The sequence below is a fragment of the Nicrophorus vespilloides genome, unplaced genomic scaffold (genome assembly GCF_001412225.1).
Source record: "Nicrophorus vespilloides isolate i.1.1-1 unplaced genomic scaffold, Nicve_v1.0, whole genome shotgun sequence".
In the NCBI taxonomy this organism is placed as follows: Eukaryota; Metazoa; Arthropoda; class Insecta; order Coleoptera; family Silphidae; genus Nicrophorus; species Nicrophorus vespilloides.
This window is the reverse complement of record NW_017100080.1, coordinates 492,113-511,845: the sequence shown is the minus strand read 5'-3', so window position 1 is coordinate 511,845 and position 19,733 is coordinate 492,113. Positions and strand designations below refer to the sequence as shown.

Below are 19,733 nucleotides of genomic sequence, written 5' to 3'. Positions count from 1 at the left end.
AAAACTAAATTACACAAAAGACACTTAATTAGTTACATTAAAAAATAGTAATAATAATTATAATAATAAACAACCTGACTATTTTCTTCAACAAATTCCATAACTTCTGCGATAAGGACAAATAATAATAATAATAATTTATAAGTGTATATAATAAACTAGGCAATCCGAACGAAAGGGAAACAATAATAAAACGCAAATGCCAGCTTACGTATCGACTGAAAGAAAACACGTGGAAAAGTTTAAATTATAATGTATGTATATTCTATATTCTTCGTCAGCAGCTCTCGCACGACAAAACCGGAGGGAAAACAGAGATTTGCGTTATTCTTATTATCTTCTTCGTCTTCTTTCTCTTTACCTATTGCATAATTACAAGTTATACACATCGTACACATTCAAACAATCAGCTGCCACATACATTTAAAAAAAATGAGATAATTGAATGCTTTAATGTTAAACTTTGTTATTTTCAAATGGGTGCAAAACTCCCTGAAACATTCTTCTCCTTTTTTTTGGCAAACCACAATTAAAACAGGATCGTTTTTTAAAAAAAGTATGATTATAAAAGTAATAATGTGCTGCTGTCAACAGTATTATCCCAAGTGGGTGAAAATAGGGGCTCAACAATCGTCTTCGAATAGAATGTTCGGTAATAGCAGAAACAACTACAATCGCGCTGCGTCGCATTCTTCTACTCATTTCTTTATTTTCAAACTTGAAATTTCAATAGTTGTTTTCGTTTCCCTGCGAAACGCTTGATTCCAATAATCTTGTCTTTCTAACCATTCCTTGCTTACTTGACGCACGTAAAAATAATTAATTATTTAAACACACAAAAATAATAATAGTATATAATAATAAGAGGAGAAAAAAAAATGTAAACAGTCTAACACATATCACCAACCAATATAATAAATTAGTGAGAGATCACAGATTCATATTATATAAAAACATACTTCTATATAAATATATAGGGTGTGTACTTTTTTTAATATATATATATTTATATATGTCGTATATAACCCCCTATATACATCTTCAACATCATCATTATAATCAAACAAATCTACCGAAAATCATTATCAATCAGCCCTATTCAACCCTCTTGTTGTTTTAGTTTGTCACCGTAAAAAAAAGCAGCGCATCTTCTCCCAACCGAAAAACCGTCCGCTTTCAATTGAAAAGAGAAAAAAAAGTAACATGGAATGAATTTGTTATCTTATTAATAGTAAATTAGGCGATCGCCTTCGAAACGAAAAAAATATTATTTAAAATAATAATAATAACGATTACAGTTGTTCGTAGCGAAAAAAAACGTGACGTGTAAGAACGCCTCCGAACGAGGATTTGAAGAATTATTACATGTTCAGGCACTAAGATACAACTTTTTTTTTCTTTGTAAAATTCCACAAATCTTTTTCTTTTCTCCATTAAAGATACAAGTAGACGAAAACAATTTCCACCCCATCCGCAGACGCGTGTGTGTTTGTGTGTGTGTGTGGTTATCATTACTATATTTATAATATATATACTTTTTTAGATTTTTTTTTTGTAGTTGCTGTTTTTACTTAAAGGAAGGTTGATTGGGAGACATTTAAGGTGAACCAATTTACCAGTCTTAACCATCTTCTTTGGGTGGCGTAAACCAACCTGAAATATGAGAAACAAAATTATTTACTTTTTTCTCGGAAATTAAGCAGTGTTACGTACCATTCTTCTCGTGTATCTGCACTAGAGACTTGAAGCTCTGCTGGGCCCTGGCCAGACTGTATTGTCCCTGGGAACATACCTTAGGCGCTCCAAATTGTATCCTCGCCTTGCCTTTGACCAAAGTCGCAGAGATCTGCATAATCACAGCTTCTACTGTATACGCACTCGACCAACCCTGCTTAGTCAGCAACTCCATGCAGATCGCACCACCCACCAAAACGTAACCACCTGAAAGATCGATTATATCATTAACGCTGCACTAGCAGAGAACAATCAAATGTTGATGCTTAACATCACGGAAAGGTCATTGAAAACCTAACCATGTATATTTTATATATACGGACATCGATATTATTCGAGAATTTAAACGAGAACGCACTGCAGCATCAAATCAAAACTCAATGTGAAAAACCAAAATTATTAACTAGTTTTACAACTGAATCAGATTCATGTATCCATTAACTACAACAAGTTCATTATATTCATAATTAATCATGTTGTTTGTTCTTACATTCTAATTGGAAAATATCAGCCCTAAACATTCATCGATGTCATAAGAATTTAATGTTAACGTCAAAGGTACACAGCTGGCTGTACATCAATTTGGCATGACGTTAAGTTCATATGTTGTTTGGTTTTCGTAGTGCATTAATTAACACGTATATGTACCTATACGAAAACAAAATATCAAATAAAGAATGATAAACTAACCGAGTCGATGACAATCATCTTGCAAGCGAAGTGATCGAAGACAATTTGGATAGCGACGAAGAGATTCCGCCACCTAAAGTTTTAACAATAAAAACATTTTCGATGGTGTCAGTTAAACGAAATCAATTGACATTTTTCAAGCAAAATAACTTGGACAAATTTGAAATTAATCTTTGTAATTAGAAGTTGAGTATATAGATACAAAATATTTGAATTAAATAATATTAGATCATCTTCACGAATGAGCGAATATACGAAGAAAGTCAATAAAAATAATACACCTAAACAATTGTTCTTAAGTTTACTTAAATTAAACTTAATATAAAACTATCAGAGATAAGATTATAAAATATTTCAAATGAAGACATTTGAAATTCGAGGATAAACCGGAAAGTTTTTAGAACAAAACAAAAAAAAACTAAATAAATTTTATTAGTCCAAACACGAAGATTATAGAAAAGTCAGTATTTTATGAAAATTTATTTTGGTTTTTCAGGTTCAGAAACGATAAAAAAAATAAAGGTAAAATCGAAAGATGATAGAAGTACCTTAATTTTCAAAAGAGTTTGGGTTTTTCGTTATATTGACCTGTTGATGTGTTTGTCTAATTTTCAAACAGTTGATGAACTTTTTGTCTTTTCAACCAAAAAATATATAATCTGTAACCTTCCCTCATTGGATTCTATATAGCTGTCGACTGTCTTGACGACAAATCACAATTAAACTATTTAAACTATTTATAAATTATCACTCGAACTTCTTCGATTATCAACAATGACCATTTTGGGAACCGAAATGACACCATTCCGTTGTTTCCTAATGGTTTCTTCATGGAAGGACTATCTGAAAATAGTGCATCATGTATACTTCTAGAACTGGTTTTAAAATTGACAACTATTGCCTGTTACAATTTGAAAAAATATGTATGACGTACATATGCATGGTTTGTTCCAAAAAAAAACAGTCTGATCTGTCCTCGTATATAATTGTATTCTATTGTACGTACTAAAAGAACTTCAATAATGTATATGAGATGAATACATCTTTAAATAAAGCAGATAGTGTTGTGAACGTTAAAATTCTTTTGAGTTAAAACTATGAATGTAATCGATAAATATAGAATTACCTGAGATTATTGGATGAACGACACGTACGAAGGGCGGTTCAAACGGATAAGTATCTTTAAAGAGCATATTTAATAGGATGGCATCTTTTCCCTCCTTTTCTTTCAATAATGCCAGATCGTGGCTGAGTGGACTATCTGGATCGACGGACATGAGACGCACGTTCCATTCGTAAAGCGACTCATTGACCAATTCGATCTCGTACATCTTGCTCTTGAAAGATTCAGAGCGGAAGATGTCGCGCAGCTCCTTCATCAGGCGATCTGTGGCTTGTACGGATCCCGACACTGAGCCCTTGAGGTAGTCCTTTCGCTGATTTTGCCTGAGTCTCTCCAGAGTAGCCAAATGCTCGACGCCCATCTCCTCGTTCTTGGCCCTACCACCATCGTCCATTTCCATTCCAAGGTCCTCTTCGGCATCGCTGTCATCAGCTTCAGCATCCGAATCAGCCATTTCCGCGTCCTGTTCGCTATCTAAGCCTTCATCCTCCATCTGTTCCATCCCACTACTAAGTCTAAACAAAAAGAGAAAAACAACAATTAAATATTGCCCAACAAAATTACCTAACATTTTACATAACATGGAGCATTTTAAATAAATACCGAGAACACACATTTTCGTTACTGATGCGGTGCTGTTAAGAAACGTTTCATACTTTGTGCTGAGCCCAAAACATTCGAGCAGCCAATGATAAATAATAAAACGAGTCATTGACTCGGCCATCGAATATTTAACGTTATCTCTCATTCCGTTCGATTCCTATGCGTTCAGAGAGCGAGGTCAGAGTGGTCTCAGTTCAATTAGCCGATACATCAAAGGAATTGTTTCGTGCAATTACATTCATTCATTCGATTCATATTTTATTTTCATACGCCCAGTCAAAATTGCTACCAATTTATTCCTTTTTTTCAAATACATTTACCCCATCTAAACCAAATATGTTTCAAACTAATTCTAGTTTCCTAAACACAGGTACATATAAGAATGTTACTGTGAAAATACCTTACTAACTTGTGATCTAACCATATCAACTTTTATCTTCGAATCTAATTACATTAACTATTCGAATACGGCATTCAAAATTATATACGATTGTACAATTCAATATACTTCACATAACTTACATCAAATTTGACTTTTGATTGAAACATACCAACTTAGATCAACAATTTTAAACTTGATTCTATAATATAAATAATTGTTTTATCTTATCGACGACTTGATAAATTATTTTTTTCTTGTTCTGTTCTGTTCGCAGTTAATTTCATATTACCTAACATTGTTATCGAAACTTGCATTGAAATAAAATGCATTTTCTTTAATTGGAAAACCCACTCTTTGCAAATTTGAATACGTGATTCAATAATAATACTCATGGATTGTGCAGTGGAGTCGTCGATTTCACAATACGCACGTCTCACTCTCTCCTGCCCCCACCCTATTGACATTATTAATTGCGTATGCTAAATAAAGATTCTGCTTTCAGCATATTTCTGCAGTTCCAATTCAATTGCACAAGCAAAACAAACAATATCCAACATCTAATAAATACAGTATGAAACTCCTACTAAATAAATGTAATGTAAATGCATGTATCTATTTTTAATTATAGACCAAAAACTGCTGCTATAGACCCAAATTAATACATTTGAAAAAATATTTTTAATGTTATTACTGTGTTAATTAAACTCATTGTTTCTTGTAAATATTTATCAAACTTTTATCATTGTATGAACTAAACAAGTACACACAAATATTTACCTTCGTTTAATTTAATTAAAAATCGTATCTTTCACAACTACCATTGTTGCTCTGCATATTTAATTTACTTCTACAAAGTACAATTATAATTATATACAGTTATTAAAATTAATGCATAAATCAATATATTTTTCTATTGAGTTGCTCAATTGCCCTTCCAGTTTTATAACTGATTTACATCCATCTGCACAAAATAAGTGTTGTGTTTTTTTTTTTAAATATTTATTTTGTTGTTGTTGATGAACATTCCTTCGACATGTCTCAACGATAAAGTTGAGTAGTTCGAAACTTTCCTGTTTGCACGCACAATAAAAACGACTATTAAAGTTACAATTACTAGAGGTATTAAAATAAATTGCATTTAATTTAAATGGTTTTCCTTCAATAGGTGACCTTCTGCAACATAATATCTTTACTTTTATGTTGACATAAAAGATGACGTTGTAATGAAAATAATTTATTTAAATTGTAAACCATCTACAATTGTATACTTTTATATATCTTCATATCAAAACTAAATAGTTTATATTATACTACTTTTAATATAAAAAATCTATGACATAAAAAGTTTATAAAAACGAATTATCGATACGCTATACTTTTCAATTTATCTCATAAAATTGTCCAAATAATTTCAGAAAGTACAAGTAACTGCAAAATAAACTTACTGTACACATTACTTGACGATTAAGTTAATTTGCGGTTCTAATAAATCTTTGTTTACCTTTGGAAAAGATTTATTAGGTGAAGTAAAAAGTTCTGAGCGTTTTCGTTAGATTGCTTTTGTGAGCTATATCTCACGATGTATACTTTGTATCTTGTCCTACTATATTGCGACTTAAATGCTTTGACAGTTTTGTGTTTAGTGAATCCAGTTGTGTTATCCAAATATGAGATAAAAAAAAAGAAAATTCGATACATTCTTCAGTACCACTACGACCAAGAGGAAAAGCAGAGCAAGCGGTCAAAAAAATGTGTTGTTTATAAACCCAATACAGTATACAACAGTAAAACGTTGGTTCCGACGCTTCCGTTCTGGTAATATGGACGTCGAAGATGAGACACTTTCAGGTAGACCAATCGTCGTAAATGTTGATAAAATCATGGAAATTGTCGAGTCGGCATGCGAGCACTTATTCCATTGCCCAGAAACTGAAGATTAGCTAGAAAACCGTTAGGAACCATTTGCATAAGGCTGGTCTCGATGTACTTTTTACTTCACCCAATATTTTAATTGCTCGATAGAAACTTTGCTATAAATTGAAGTGAATTACATGATTTTAATTTACATAATTTACCGTTAATACATTTAATAAAATATTAATTTTTCGACTGATGTGAATGATGTTGCTGTAATTTGATTGATATACCCCAATCATAAATCATCCATACTTCGCATTACGGCCTAGATACGTGCCGAAATATTTTGGGCCGTAAATTGAAAAAGTGCCACAATTAAAAAAATACCGTATAAAGAGCGGCCCTATATTTTTTATACAATTATTTAAAAAATCGTACTGCGTAGAGACATAAAATAAGGTAGTGCAAGTAAAGTGGTCGATAGAAGTGTTTGTATTTATTGTCGTGACAGAAACGACATTGTCGCCCTCTATATTCCTTTTGGAAAACATTAATTTACATGTCATTTTTAATAACTCACCAATTAGAAGTGGATCGAAATATTGTTGGTTTCAATTTAGTATTTGATTTGTGTAACAACTATGCAATCGTTAAGTAGGAAACTAAGTACAAGCATTAATATTTCTGTCTAAAATTCATTGTCACCTTTAAATCTTAATCTGTTTTTCGCTTATAGATAGGATGTCAAAATCGCAAAAACTGACAAACACATCAATTAAGTTAAATGTAGGTTAAACTGTTATGAAATACAGCAATTGCAACGAAAACAAGAAACCAATAATGCAGTATGAACATTGAATGCAGCTCGTAATAAAGTTTCGTGTACTGTTTCAACCACTACACATCGCATTAGTCATAACGGGTGACTTCGCAGATAATTAATCAAGTGTAAGCGTTTTGTACAACAAAAAAAGTATATATAACAGACGTTGATTGCATTTGGTCTCAAAAAAATATAATGCACGACATTCAACTTAAACTTTGTAGCAAACTGTTAAGTCCCAAAGATAAGATATTAAAAAAATCAAGCGATTTCTTGGTAAAGGAGCTTACGCATGAACGCAACTAACAATAGACCGAACGATCGTCATTTTCGTATTTATGGCCCAGTTCGGACATGTTTTCGTTTAACGACATGAACATACTTCAAATGTTTTATAGGTGACTTTGATTGGCAATGAAAATCAACGTCATTTGGACAGGCAACAAAAAAAATACTGTCATAGGTAATTGCTCCGGTTCTTGCAACGTAATTTCAAAGGTTATCAGTAAAAACTTAAATTTGCACTATTATCATCAACCCTGGTTAATATTAAAGTTTCATTTACATTATTTTGAAAATATTATGCGTTCCAAATGTTCTGGATTAAAATTACAACTTATGTTTTGTTCATAAAGCGTAAAAAGTATTAATCATTTTAAGTAAGTATTTGGGATATTGGGTTTTGAAAATTTCATCGACCGGCGAAATTTTGTGACCGCAATTCGTTTGCCAACTTTTAAGTTTGCCAAATAGGCATATTTAAAAAAAAAGTAATAATAATAAAACTGTATGCATGTCGCATAAAATAATATAATCCAGAATACGAATATAGTTGATTTGCAAAATATTCTCTGAGTTAACTTACCAATGGAAAAGCATATTTAAAGTTGTCTTACAATTGCCATGTATGTAGCATTGATGTAAACTAGTTTATTCCTAGTATTAGTTTGTTGTAATAAAACTTATGAATATAAGATATGCTGTGAATACTGTTTACGGTCGTCGCCCACCAAAGCAGTCATGTTACCACCAGCAATCGTCTCTGATTTCTCCATAGCAACCCATATAACAAACTAATCGGATGACCCATCCGGCGTTGCTCCGACATTTTACTGTTACAATTTTTACTATCCACCGGTTTTCCGTCAAGACCCATAAACTAATCGAAAAGCAAACTCTAATGTAGGTTAAACAATATATTAGCATTAAATATGTTAAGTCATGATAGGAAGACTTTGAAGGAGTTCACTTTTTGTTTTATTATTATTGTATGGAAATGTTAAATTTTGTTTTCTTTATATTGTTGCAATAAATATTATTATTTTATTATAACAAGTCAACAGCGCACTACTTCACAAGTCATAAAAAATACGTCACAGTTTACAAAAAAGTATGACACAGTTGATATGAATGACTTAACGATATCAAATTTACATTTGTTACTCTTTAAGATGACAGCTAGAATTACATTTGTAATTTTACATTTGTACACGACATTATAAATTATTCAAAAATTTGTAGTCAAGTTTCTTTTTGAGCTGTTTATTTTTATCAGGTTTTAAAGTCCTCGATTAGTACGGTTTTAAATTGTAATTACCCGCACTATGAGAAGTATTTGTTTTATCTATAATAAAATAATAATTTTTGGGTGGAAAAATTTAGGTCGATAGCCCTTTGGTTTCATTGTAACTAATAAATATTATTATTATTAATCATTTTTGCTCAATTGGAGTTTGAAAGTTTAAATTTATGAAGGACGGAGACAAACTCTATTATCTATGATTTTGGAAAAATAATGAAGATCATAAATATTGTTATTTACAAATAGCTGATTAAGTTATACGTTTTTTTACGTATAAAGCAAACGTAATGTAAGGCTGAACCAAATTTATGTAATAATTACACAAGGTTTTGTATTCTAAAATCATTGTACCGAAACATAATGGAACAGCTGTTTACTCTGTGTTTCTAGTACGTTGAGGTCGTTAGAGATATTGTCAATATATGAGTAGATAAAAAATAAACTAATCTACACTCGAATTTGGAGGTTATTTGACTTATAATAAAAAATATACCACAAATATTAGATTTACCAAACTAGCCAAATTATAGTATAGAAAAATCACAATAATTTTGATTTTCTTTGTTTTATTATTATTATTATTATCGAAATAATTTCATTCTACAGTCAACGTTAGATTTATGGTTAACATTATAATAATTTATAGCATATACATATCCAGTTTTGTGCTAGATACATAATGAAAATAGATTATGTTATTCATGATAATATCTAAATTATGAAATTATTGTAAATTAAATTAAAATTTACTTGGATTATTACAATTATATGTCAACTACTTCTTATTACAAACGCAACAATTTGTGTACAGGTATTCCCCGACTTACGAACAAAATTCTAAAAGCTCTAACTTGTTAAAAGGAAATAAATATATATAGTGATAAAAAAATGTACTATCTGTTTTGTTGCATTTGTTTCTTTTATCTTTTTTTTATTAAACAATTGTGATGTCTAGATTGGAAAGTATTTGTAAATAAGTATTTTGTTTATTTTAATCTACTTTTTCAAATGTATGCAGTCAGTAATACGAAATTTAACATATATAAAAGTAAAAATCATGATAAAGTGTGGTTAAATAAATAAATTTTGATTTTTTTTTTTAATTCCCCCGACTTACAAACAAATTCGACTTACCAACAACCCTTTGGAACGGAACTAGTTCCTAAATCGGGGGATACCTGTATTTGAATATATTATGTTATAGAATAGAATTATGTAAAATACTAGATGAGACTCGAAAATAATCTGAAGGGTTTGATGTTAAATATACATAATAAAATATTTTTATTTTAAAAAAATTGGACTTTGCATGAAACGCTCAAAATAAAACTAGCAAAAAGCATAGAGACTAAAAACAGAACTATAAATATTGATATTTACTGCTATTTTCTAGAATAAAGTTTGTTATTGTTATTTAATTTATAAAAGAATGTATGATTATTTCAAGAAAGCGTTTAAATTAATCATAAATATAAATTGGACTTCCTACATATAGATGCAAAACAAGTTATCAGAATAGAACTACAGACAATTCACAATTTACGACTCTTTTTTCTTTATTAAAAAAATCATTACTTCTTATATAAATTACATACATTATTTCTTGTAAATTAATTATTTAATTGTTTCTGACAGTTATTAAACTATCAATGAAACAAACAAAAAATATTATTTAACTATCTACATCAGGGATTTCCAACCTTTTAAACATTGCGGCACACTTTCTAGAAACCTAATTTATAAGTATGAAGTGGGCATCCCAGTCCAGAATATTTTAAAAATCTACAGTAATTTTCCGTAATTGAAACAGTATTTTCTAATTATAATTAATAAGAATTTGTTCACACTTGTGGTGAAAATAAAATGTATAATATATAGTTACTTGCGTAAGTATAAGATATCTTGGTAAGTTGCACACATATACCAGTACGTATTACTTGACAAGCGTCACGTAGCTTTCATTCAGATCTATAAACAATTGAAAAGAGTAGGTATAAACAACATGATCGCAACCTGAATGTCATTCAACTATTTTAGGAATCTGATTACAATCGTTTAGAAAACTACTTCAAAAATATATATAATTTGGTAATATATATTATATGGTTGACTATAAAAACGCATGACAATTGCGGTCGTGTCATTCCGTGAAACGAGTAATTACGTAATAATTATTGTTGCTCGATAATGAATGTTTGCCGCATTAAAAGTACTCATTAGAGAATGAACAAAACGCATATGATTGGATGAATTGTACAAAGACCATGAAAATGAAGATCATTACGCAAGAGTAAATATTGAAATGACTACGTAAAACCTCACAAACAACAATTATTTACTTTTTTCGGCAATTTGCAAACGTTTGCCCATAATATTAATGACATAACAATATTTAACATAACAAATTATTCGTTCACGATATCCTTTCTGATTACAGTGGAACCTCGCTTAACGAGTTTAATCCGTTCCAAAATTTCCGGATTTTTATACTCATATAGTGAAACAAATTCAAAAATATACATAATATGTGTACACAAGTTTTAAAAATGATGAAGCAGGCACACAATCCGGAACTTCTCTTCTCTTCGTCGCTCGTTAAGCAATTCATTTTGCGCGTTAAGTGAAATGCTCGTTATACGAGGTGCTCGTTAAGCAAGGTTCCACTGTATTTAAGTACGTGTGGTATTACACACTTAATTCTAGTAAAATGCTTTTATTCTATTTGATCAGAATCTGCAAATTCCATGGATCAAATCAAACTCATCCAGCAACAATCCACGACACGGTTTTCAACCTTGATATGCTGTCAAACATCGAACAACCTACGACGACACGATATCAGACATTGTGGTTATTGCAAATAATTCAAATAGTAGTGTTAGCTGCAAACATATGTGAATTGCAGATAATTCAATTCACTAAGCAAAATTGCGAACCAAATTGTTTCGGATCCCAAAGCCCCCATTATTATTTACACTGCTATGCACAATTATTATGAAACATGAAGGCCGTCGATAATTGCGCATTTCATTATCGGAAGGTGTTTATTTTCTTTTCATTAAAGTTTGGCTATTGAACAACGCTTATTAACGCCAACAGTAAAAGATGACGATTGCAATGGAATTTGCTCAACGACAATAATTCATTAAAGTTTCACCTGAAAGATTGATAGTGTACTTAATTCAAGGTCAGCGTTTTATCGACCGCCACACGCGCCATAAAATACAAAAGGGGGAAAAAGGAAAGATTTATATTTCTAATAGTAATAGCAATAATGTCATCATCTTATCGTCAACACTCAGACAGATTTTATCCGAAATGTAATGATAACTGTCAACGCATGAAGGTAACGCAGATAATAAGTTCAATTCAGTTCATAAACTATTTTTTTTTTAATAAGTAGTTATAACTTTCTATTAAAATATTGTACGTTTGAGGTCATATTTATGAGTTTTATTAGTAAATTATGTAAATAATCCCATTTGTTGTCTACTTTTGCTTTTTAAGCTTAAAGTGAGTGCAGTTTTATACAAAACGTAATTACTATTCAAAAGCGCATTAAAAATGCAAACATTAGACCGTATTTTTAAACTTTGATTTCCAGTTTAGTATAATATTATTATGTAATAGAACTGTTTGAAGTGGTCAACTTTCGTTACCTCGAACAACAAAGATCTATATTTTTTTAACTAAATATGCTTTCGTTTTAATAACTACTATATTAATGCTACATAATAGTAAACGCACATTATGAATTAAAAAAATAAATGTAAAGAAAACAACAATTTTGACAATTGGTGAAATCTAAGATAAATATTGATTAAATTACTTTTTCAACATTCATTTTATGATATTCAATGCTTTTTATAGCAACCTTGAGGTCAAATCTTCTAAAGATTGGGATATATTTAGTGAGGCGAGTTCGTTTCGAATCAGAGTTCAGGAAATCGTAGTTTCTCCCATTTATAATTTTATAAATGGGCTTCATAAAATAAAGCTTCAAACTCTATATATACTATGATTTACATGTGCAGCAATTTTGGGAACATCAGAGAACGACATAAATGTTAGAATTAATAGTTTCAACAATGGAATTTGATTTTGATACATCCACTAACAACCATGATCTTCTGAAGGTTAACTTACATTGAATTTAGACATAACATATTATTCAATGATTTCTGATCATGCGCTTAAGAAAAATGTTGAATAACTAAAGATAATTCCAATAAAAATTCAAACACATGAGTCCTTTTATTTTACAAATTAAATATAAATATGACAGAAACGTCGTGAATTATTGAATTCTTTATTTTCAATGCTCTAATTACTTCCATATCTTGGAAACTTTTAATAACAGTATAGAGTTGAATCATTAGGTGCGTGTAATATTGATTTTGCTGAAACTGAGTTAAGTTAAATTTTCATCCGTACTATTTATAATTTTATAGATTCGTATCTTAAATGGCTTCATACATGATGAATTCTTTAGATTTTCGTGCTTTCCGACCGCTTTGAAATAGTTATATAAACGTTTTAATTGTCAATTTAAAGTTAAGAAAAAACGCCATCTCTAAATAACAACAATAACTTTAACTTGTCTAATATATTTGAATTTAGTCACATGTCAAAGTGATGCATTTAAATTTCTATTTATAATAGATGGAAAAGCCAGAAGTCATTAGTTACCATCAAAATTGAATATTAATTGCTGCAAATAAATAATATTTATTTGTGGGCTAAGTTATTTATATACACATTCAAATTTAAATAACAATTAAATATATTGAGTGGAAATTAGCTAGTATATTACCTTACTGTGGTATTATGAATATGCCAATTAATATAAGTTAAATTACCTTAGTGAGTGTCTTCAATTATACTTATAATAGAAAAATTATAAATATTGTCAGGTTGAATTAAAATTATTTCATATGATTGTTGATGTTATTGAGAAATATGGATTGGATATCTATGATATTAAATTTCATGTGTTTATTTAAGAAATATTTCTTTTGTGAGAGTTAAGCATGCTTCAAGAAACAAAATGGTGGTAGAAGGTAGATGAAAGGGTGACATACCTGCTATTGGTAATTTGAGGGTTTGGAAAGGTGAGTTTAGCAACATCAGGAGGTTCGGGGACAGCATGAAGTCTACACAACTCCCTAAGGAGTATTGCCACTTGGTGGAGTACATGATTGTCCAGGCCCTCAGTGTTACTAAGTATCTGTACGGCATTTGTTATGCTGGTCTCCTCAGAATCAGCAAACCAGACTGGTGGCACTGATGGGTATGTTTCCTGTCGGCATGAAAAAGCATTGAATCAATGGTGGCAAGAGAATCTGTCATTGTGTGAGCATGTGAAAGAGAGAGAGAATCAGCACAGCTGATGGATGTGAATGTCAAGCAGACAGATGAAGGTAGGTGGTATTGTTATCAGCCTCCTTGCCTTTTCTTTTTTTTTTGTTACCTTCCTCCATCATGTTTTTCTTGAGCTGTTTCCTTCGTCCCTATTCACGTTTTCTTATGATTCGCTTTATTTTATATGATGGTTGTATGGCCTATGTGTAATCAAAAATCGATTCTTACCGTAATGTTAGCGTGGATTTCGTACTTTTTGCCATTCTTGCCGATGAAGCGGCAGCTCAGTTCGTCAACACTCGCGGACACAATCTGAAACCTATCATGGTTTTTTGGGAAGATTTGCTCCAATGTTCTGATTTCCTGTTTGAGCGTATGTAAACACGCCATATGGGGTACGGTGGAGCACAAAAAGGGGGGCACACTCAGGTGGTGAGAACGTATCTTCTGGTTGCGAGGGGGCCTCAGGGGGGGAGGTTTTCAGCTCTCGGGGGAACACACTCGACAACGCACACACGCACAGATACCGTCGTCTCCAAAGCCCGCAGATCTCTCCTCTCTCGCAATACCAGCCACTGAACTTTCCACTCTAAACACACGGATTGTTTTGCAACTGTTCACTCCCTACGCTCGTCAAAATGGCCGAATTTCTTGTGTTCTTTAAAAAGAAACGCTCATCGGCAACGATCGGACATGCTCGGCTCCGGCGGCGCGACCAGACCTCGCCTCGAATCTGGAATGGATTAACGGGATAACAACGGGACTTTTTTTATATATTCTCCTATCTCTCACTCTCTCTTGCTTTAATCATAATTAACATTATTCTATACTCTTCGTACACACAAAATACGCATAAATTATCAATGATAATCCTCTCTCTCGCACGCACAATCTCAAAATATTTCGTGCGTGCCGGTCCGTTACCTGAAATTTTCCATGCCCAGAACAAAGGACGTCACGATTTCCACCAATGGCAGCGGTCTTCGCACAAAAAATTGTCGAACAATTGAGAAATGCACTTTTGTCGACGCCAATTGGTCAACATCTTCCACCACCTGACAGTCGTAAATTATTTAAATACATGCCATAAAATAATCATTTTCAAGTAGCGAAATTCGGCCTGATGCGAACTGAAAGTAACAAAAAAAAAAATGTAACGTTATTTCAAACGTTCCTGTTATGAACTTTCATCCGAATTAAAGTCTTGTTCGAACGGTACCTAACATTAGTAGTCCTAGCAACTAATAATTACACCAACAATTAGCATAGTATAATAATACCCAAAATTTTAGAAAAAGTCCAACTCAATTGTTCTACTTAATGTAGCTTGTTTACTGTCAGCTAACTTAAGTAGTACAATAGTGATAATATTCTTTACATCAATTCAATTAAAAAAAAATACAGTTTTAACTAAAATACCTCTTTTAAACCTTTTAACCCTTTTGTCCTTAATGGTACTTAGTACCAACAATAATTTATTTATATTATATTCTGGGACAAAATGGTTTACACACTCAATAATTAAATCAAATCGATACTAGTTTATACAAGGTATAATAATGTTTTCTGTCTGGACGTATCACTTATTATTTACGTTACTTCGAATTATAACGACTGTGACTTAAAAAATCTTAGGACAATTTAAATACAGTTGTGATTAGACTACTAAAATACTTTTGATGTTCTGAAAATCATAGCGACATATTACAAGAACCATGAATAGTCTATATCTTTATATATATTGATTCAAATTTCTAATAATAAGATTAAAAAGACACTATTAATTGTACATGTATTCATTTTTTTTTGCCATAAGATACCTTAACTTTTCTACAAATATAATATTAGCACTTACAAATCATCTTCAGATTTACGAATTTATAAAATGCAATAATTTATCATATTTTTAAAAAATATCCAATATTCAATGCAAATGATAACTATAGAATGTTGAAAAAAAAATTCTTGTAAAGCAAATTGAAGTACTTCTATACGGCGTAAATGAAATAACATAAACACAAAATACGTTTATTATCGTCAAATAAATAATAATGTACGTCTTTTCATTTGTTTTGAGCTCGTTGATTGGCAAAATTAAATGAACTGAATTATAAAAGTGGATTAGACTTGGTGGCTTGGTTAATAAAAATCTGTTAAAATATATATTGGATCTAAATGTCGCAGAAAAATTGATGACAGACGAGGTATGTTTTTCTACACATACCCATTGGGGGAATCCTTTAATTTTTTTAAGTGCAAAACGGGGTCGCGGACCATTAAGTTTGAGAACCACTGGTCTACAAAACGCTTAGGAATATATGCACTGTGCCACTACCATAAATATAAGAAAAACATGTACAAAATGCTATACACCGCAGTATTTCTGCTATTGATATTTACATACTATTATGACTTAAGTATTATTTAATTACTCTTGTATATCTAAGTAAATAAAAAAATAATTAGAAATACTATTGACTACGGTCAATGTCCAATTGTGATGTACATACACAATAAGTTATTATTAATTTTGATATAAATATTTATGATTTTTTTAAAATATTCTTTGTCATAGACATGTTTATTGTAGTTTTCGTGATCAATTCGATGAACTTCAAACAATTAATGTAATTCATCTTATCATATGTACATAATAAATATATTCATAAATATACTTAGTGCAACAATTCATTTCAAGGAAATATTTTATGATCTGATTGTTTTCAATTGTGATTCAGACTTTCACATTATCAGAAACGTATTTTAAGAAATTGTATACGTGCAATCAATCACGAGTGCCAATTGTTCTGCACTTCATATAAATTTTCTTTTTCAATTCAAAGATAATCTTGTTTATACAAATATTAAAGTATTAAATCGGAATATTAAATCGGAAATTATTAGTTTCTTTTGTGGTAAAATAATTTAAAAAAAAAACAAATTCTTTGTAAACTACATCACTTACAGAACATTTCATTCAACGAAGGCAGAATAATATTTATATTTTTATTTTGAAATCGTCAAGTTGGTGTTCATATTTGGATATTCTTACTTTAATTTCTCTAATTTTTATTCAAGTATTGAAAAACCTAGGTCGTAGACATCCTTAATAGGAAATGCAGGATATGGAGAAGATGGATGCACAACTACATAGATAAAAAAAAAGGGAAACGAAGGGTCCATTCTCCCCTATAAAGATTCTTTTGAGCGAAGAAACACCGAATGTGCGTACATTTTTTTGTGTGTCTATATTACCCACTTTTGTGTTATTTATATTAGGGGCGAGAAGGGGAGAAACGAATCTCTGCACTCGCCCACAATAAGGGAGCTACAATTACAGGTAGAAAGCCTCATGATTACCAAAAACGAACGATTTTTCTGCTACAAGAATTCAAAAGTATTTTTTTTATTCCTAGAATATCTAAAATTTCTTTTCTAGGTCCATATTAGAACAAAAATATTATTAAATAAATCAAAATTGTCTTAATACAAAAAATAAGTTCACAAATTTTGAGTCACCTATCCAAGTACTAATATAATCGAATGTTTCTTAACTTTAGTAAACTCTCAACTCTACTGTTTATTACTCTCTTTGGGTCACCAGCAACGTCATAAGCCGCCATGATGCAATAATCATATGATTTTACTTGAGGTTATGTTTTAAGAAAGATATGCTATTCTAGAAAATGTGATTGTTAAGAACTGTTGAATTCAAATCTTTTGGTAAAGTTTTCAATTTGGCTTCGAATATTTTAAATTCAAAACTTACCTCCTTTTGTACAGGACGCACCTGGACACCATTTACTTTACGCTCACAAACTGTCATAAATAAAAGACTGTTCAAGGTCGTTGATTTATCGAACATACTTTAAACAGTAACAAACGAAAATATTTAAAATATATGAATGGTAACACTTTGGTAGAATAACATTTTGCGAAGAGATAACTTTAAAATCAATGGCAAAATATTTTTGTTTTCGTGATGTGAAAAGGTTGGGAAGCACTGATACTTACAAATAAATATGATAGTAGCATATTTATTTTTAATATTGAATTCTTAGCAAATATTATGGATTATTTTTATTTAGGATCTTTGTGTCATTTATAAAATAAATTATGTAACATTGACGGATTATAATATTCCACATATTTTGAAAACTAATCAGAATACTAATCACAATCGGATTTCTGAAAATTGTAGGTAGATATAATTGATTTGATAATTAGCTAATCATATTGGGAAAATAAAACAATATTTAGTTTTTTTTTTGTTGTTGTTGTATATTTCTCCTACATGCTTATTCTAAAAACTTTACTTCTTGGATTTTGGTTTCATGGTGAAATAAGCGACAAGAAGACCGATGGAGGCGTAGGTGGCGATGGCAACCTAAAACAAAAATATTATTGATGTACATTTGGTTGCCAATTTGGAAACCATAAACTTGCATAGATTCTCGATCAAAGTAACTCCACCTACCATTGATGGTAAATTGGAGTAAATTTTATTATTGATTGAATATGTAATGCAATTCTAATAAGATTTAGATTTTTTGAGGTTATCCAGTATTCATTATATAATCAGTTGGTTCGATTTTAGAATAAATCGTAATATGAATGTATACACTTACATTGGCCCTGCCTCTCATGGTAGATCCATTGAAAAGTTTGGATAATCCGCTCAGTTTAGCATCGGCGCCTGGTCCAGCCATTTTACTATGGGTATTGAATATCAATAATTTTAACTGAACCTACAGTATAAATACTTACATTGGAAATTTGCACGGAGAGGTTGCGACCAAAGATTAACCAAAGACACGAATGAGACAAAGTGGAACGGCTGATGGGAAATCCTATTGGGTAGACAGAGACGGATAGCTGCGAGTTATGTAACTGCAGGTACACACCAGATTTCCACAGGGATGCCAATATCGAGGAAGCGGCATTATTTGAATTTAACATATACACAGTGATCATATTAGTTTAAAAGATTTTCTTGTAGATATAGACGCATCCTAGGAATACGAACGTAGCTAAGGTCACCTGCAATTAATAAAATCAATAGCACCAATAGTAACCTATATAAAATGTTAATATTCTGTCTGAATTGGGACGTCTTCATTTGACTGATTTTACTGTGAAACTTACATTTGCTCGTCCTCTGACTGTATAATTATTGAAAAGTCGCGCGAGTCCTTTGGCTTTCGGATCATCGTATGGTTCGTGTTCATCCGACATTATGAAATGTCGCTTATTTTTTTTTTGAAAATTAAAATGAAATAACAGAAACAATTCGAATGTCTTCATGCCAACTTAATGTCGCTATTTTTTTAAATATAATTGTACGAATTCTACCAACATTTCCACCTAAATAAATAATTAAACCAACATAAAAGAATATACTTTTACTAAATTGTAATTTATATATACATAGTAAAAATTATGTTGCATTTATATTCAGTTTGCTGAAACTATTAAACAAAATATGGTGGATGCGCTGGGAACAACATGCCTAAAAGTAAATAAAATCTGCAGCAAATCTGCAATAAGTTTACAGACAATAATCATATTCTCTTTGGCA

The 19,733-nt window shown here is 30.9% G+C and overlaps 2 protein-coding genes across 2 annotated transcripts; both read right to left on the bottom strand.

The window, feature by feature from the left end:
* Positions 1-995: 995 nt before the first annotated feature.
* Positions 996-17,982, bottom strand: LOC108566909 (ubiquitin-conjugating enzyme E2 Q2). The gene is made up of 6 exons (XM_017927034.1): positions 17,925-17,982; positions 14,384-14,888; positions 13,876-14,093; positions 3,551-4,062; positions 1,714-1,941; positions 996-1,653 (listed from the first exon to the last, which is right to left on the bottom strand). Exons 2-6 carry the CDS (start codon positions 14,543-14,545, stop codon positions 1,622-1,624), a joined length of 1,152 nt encoding a protein of 383 aa, XP_017782523.1. The 5' UTR covers positions 14,546-14,888; positions 17,925-17,982; the 3' UTR covers positions 996-1,621.
* Positions 17,983-18,415: 433 nt separating this feature from the next.
* Positions 18,416-19,050, bottom strand: LOC108566860 (up-regulated during skeletal muscle growth protein 5-like). Its single transcript, XM_017926944.1, has 3 exons — positions 18,923-19,050; positions 18,784-18,868; positions 18,416-18,542 (listed from the first exon to the last, which is right to left on the bottom strand). The coding sequence occupies exons 2-3, from the start codon at positions 18,862-18,864 to the stop codon at positions 18,468-18,470; spliced, it is 156 nt and encodes a 51-aa protein (XP_017782433.1). The 5' UTR covers positions 18,865-18,868; positions 18,923-19,050; the 3' UTR covers positions 18,416-18,467.
* Positions 19,051-19,733: the final 683 nt, after the last annotated feature.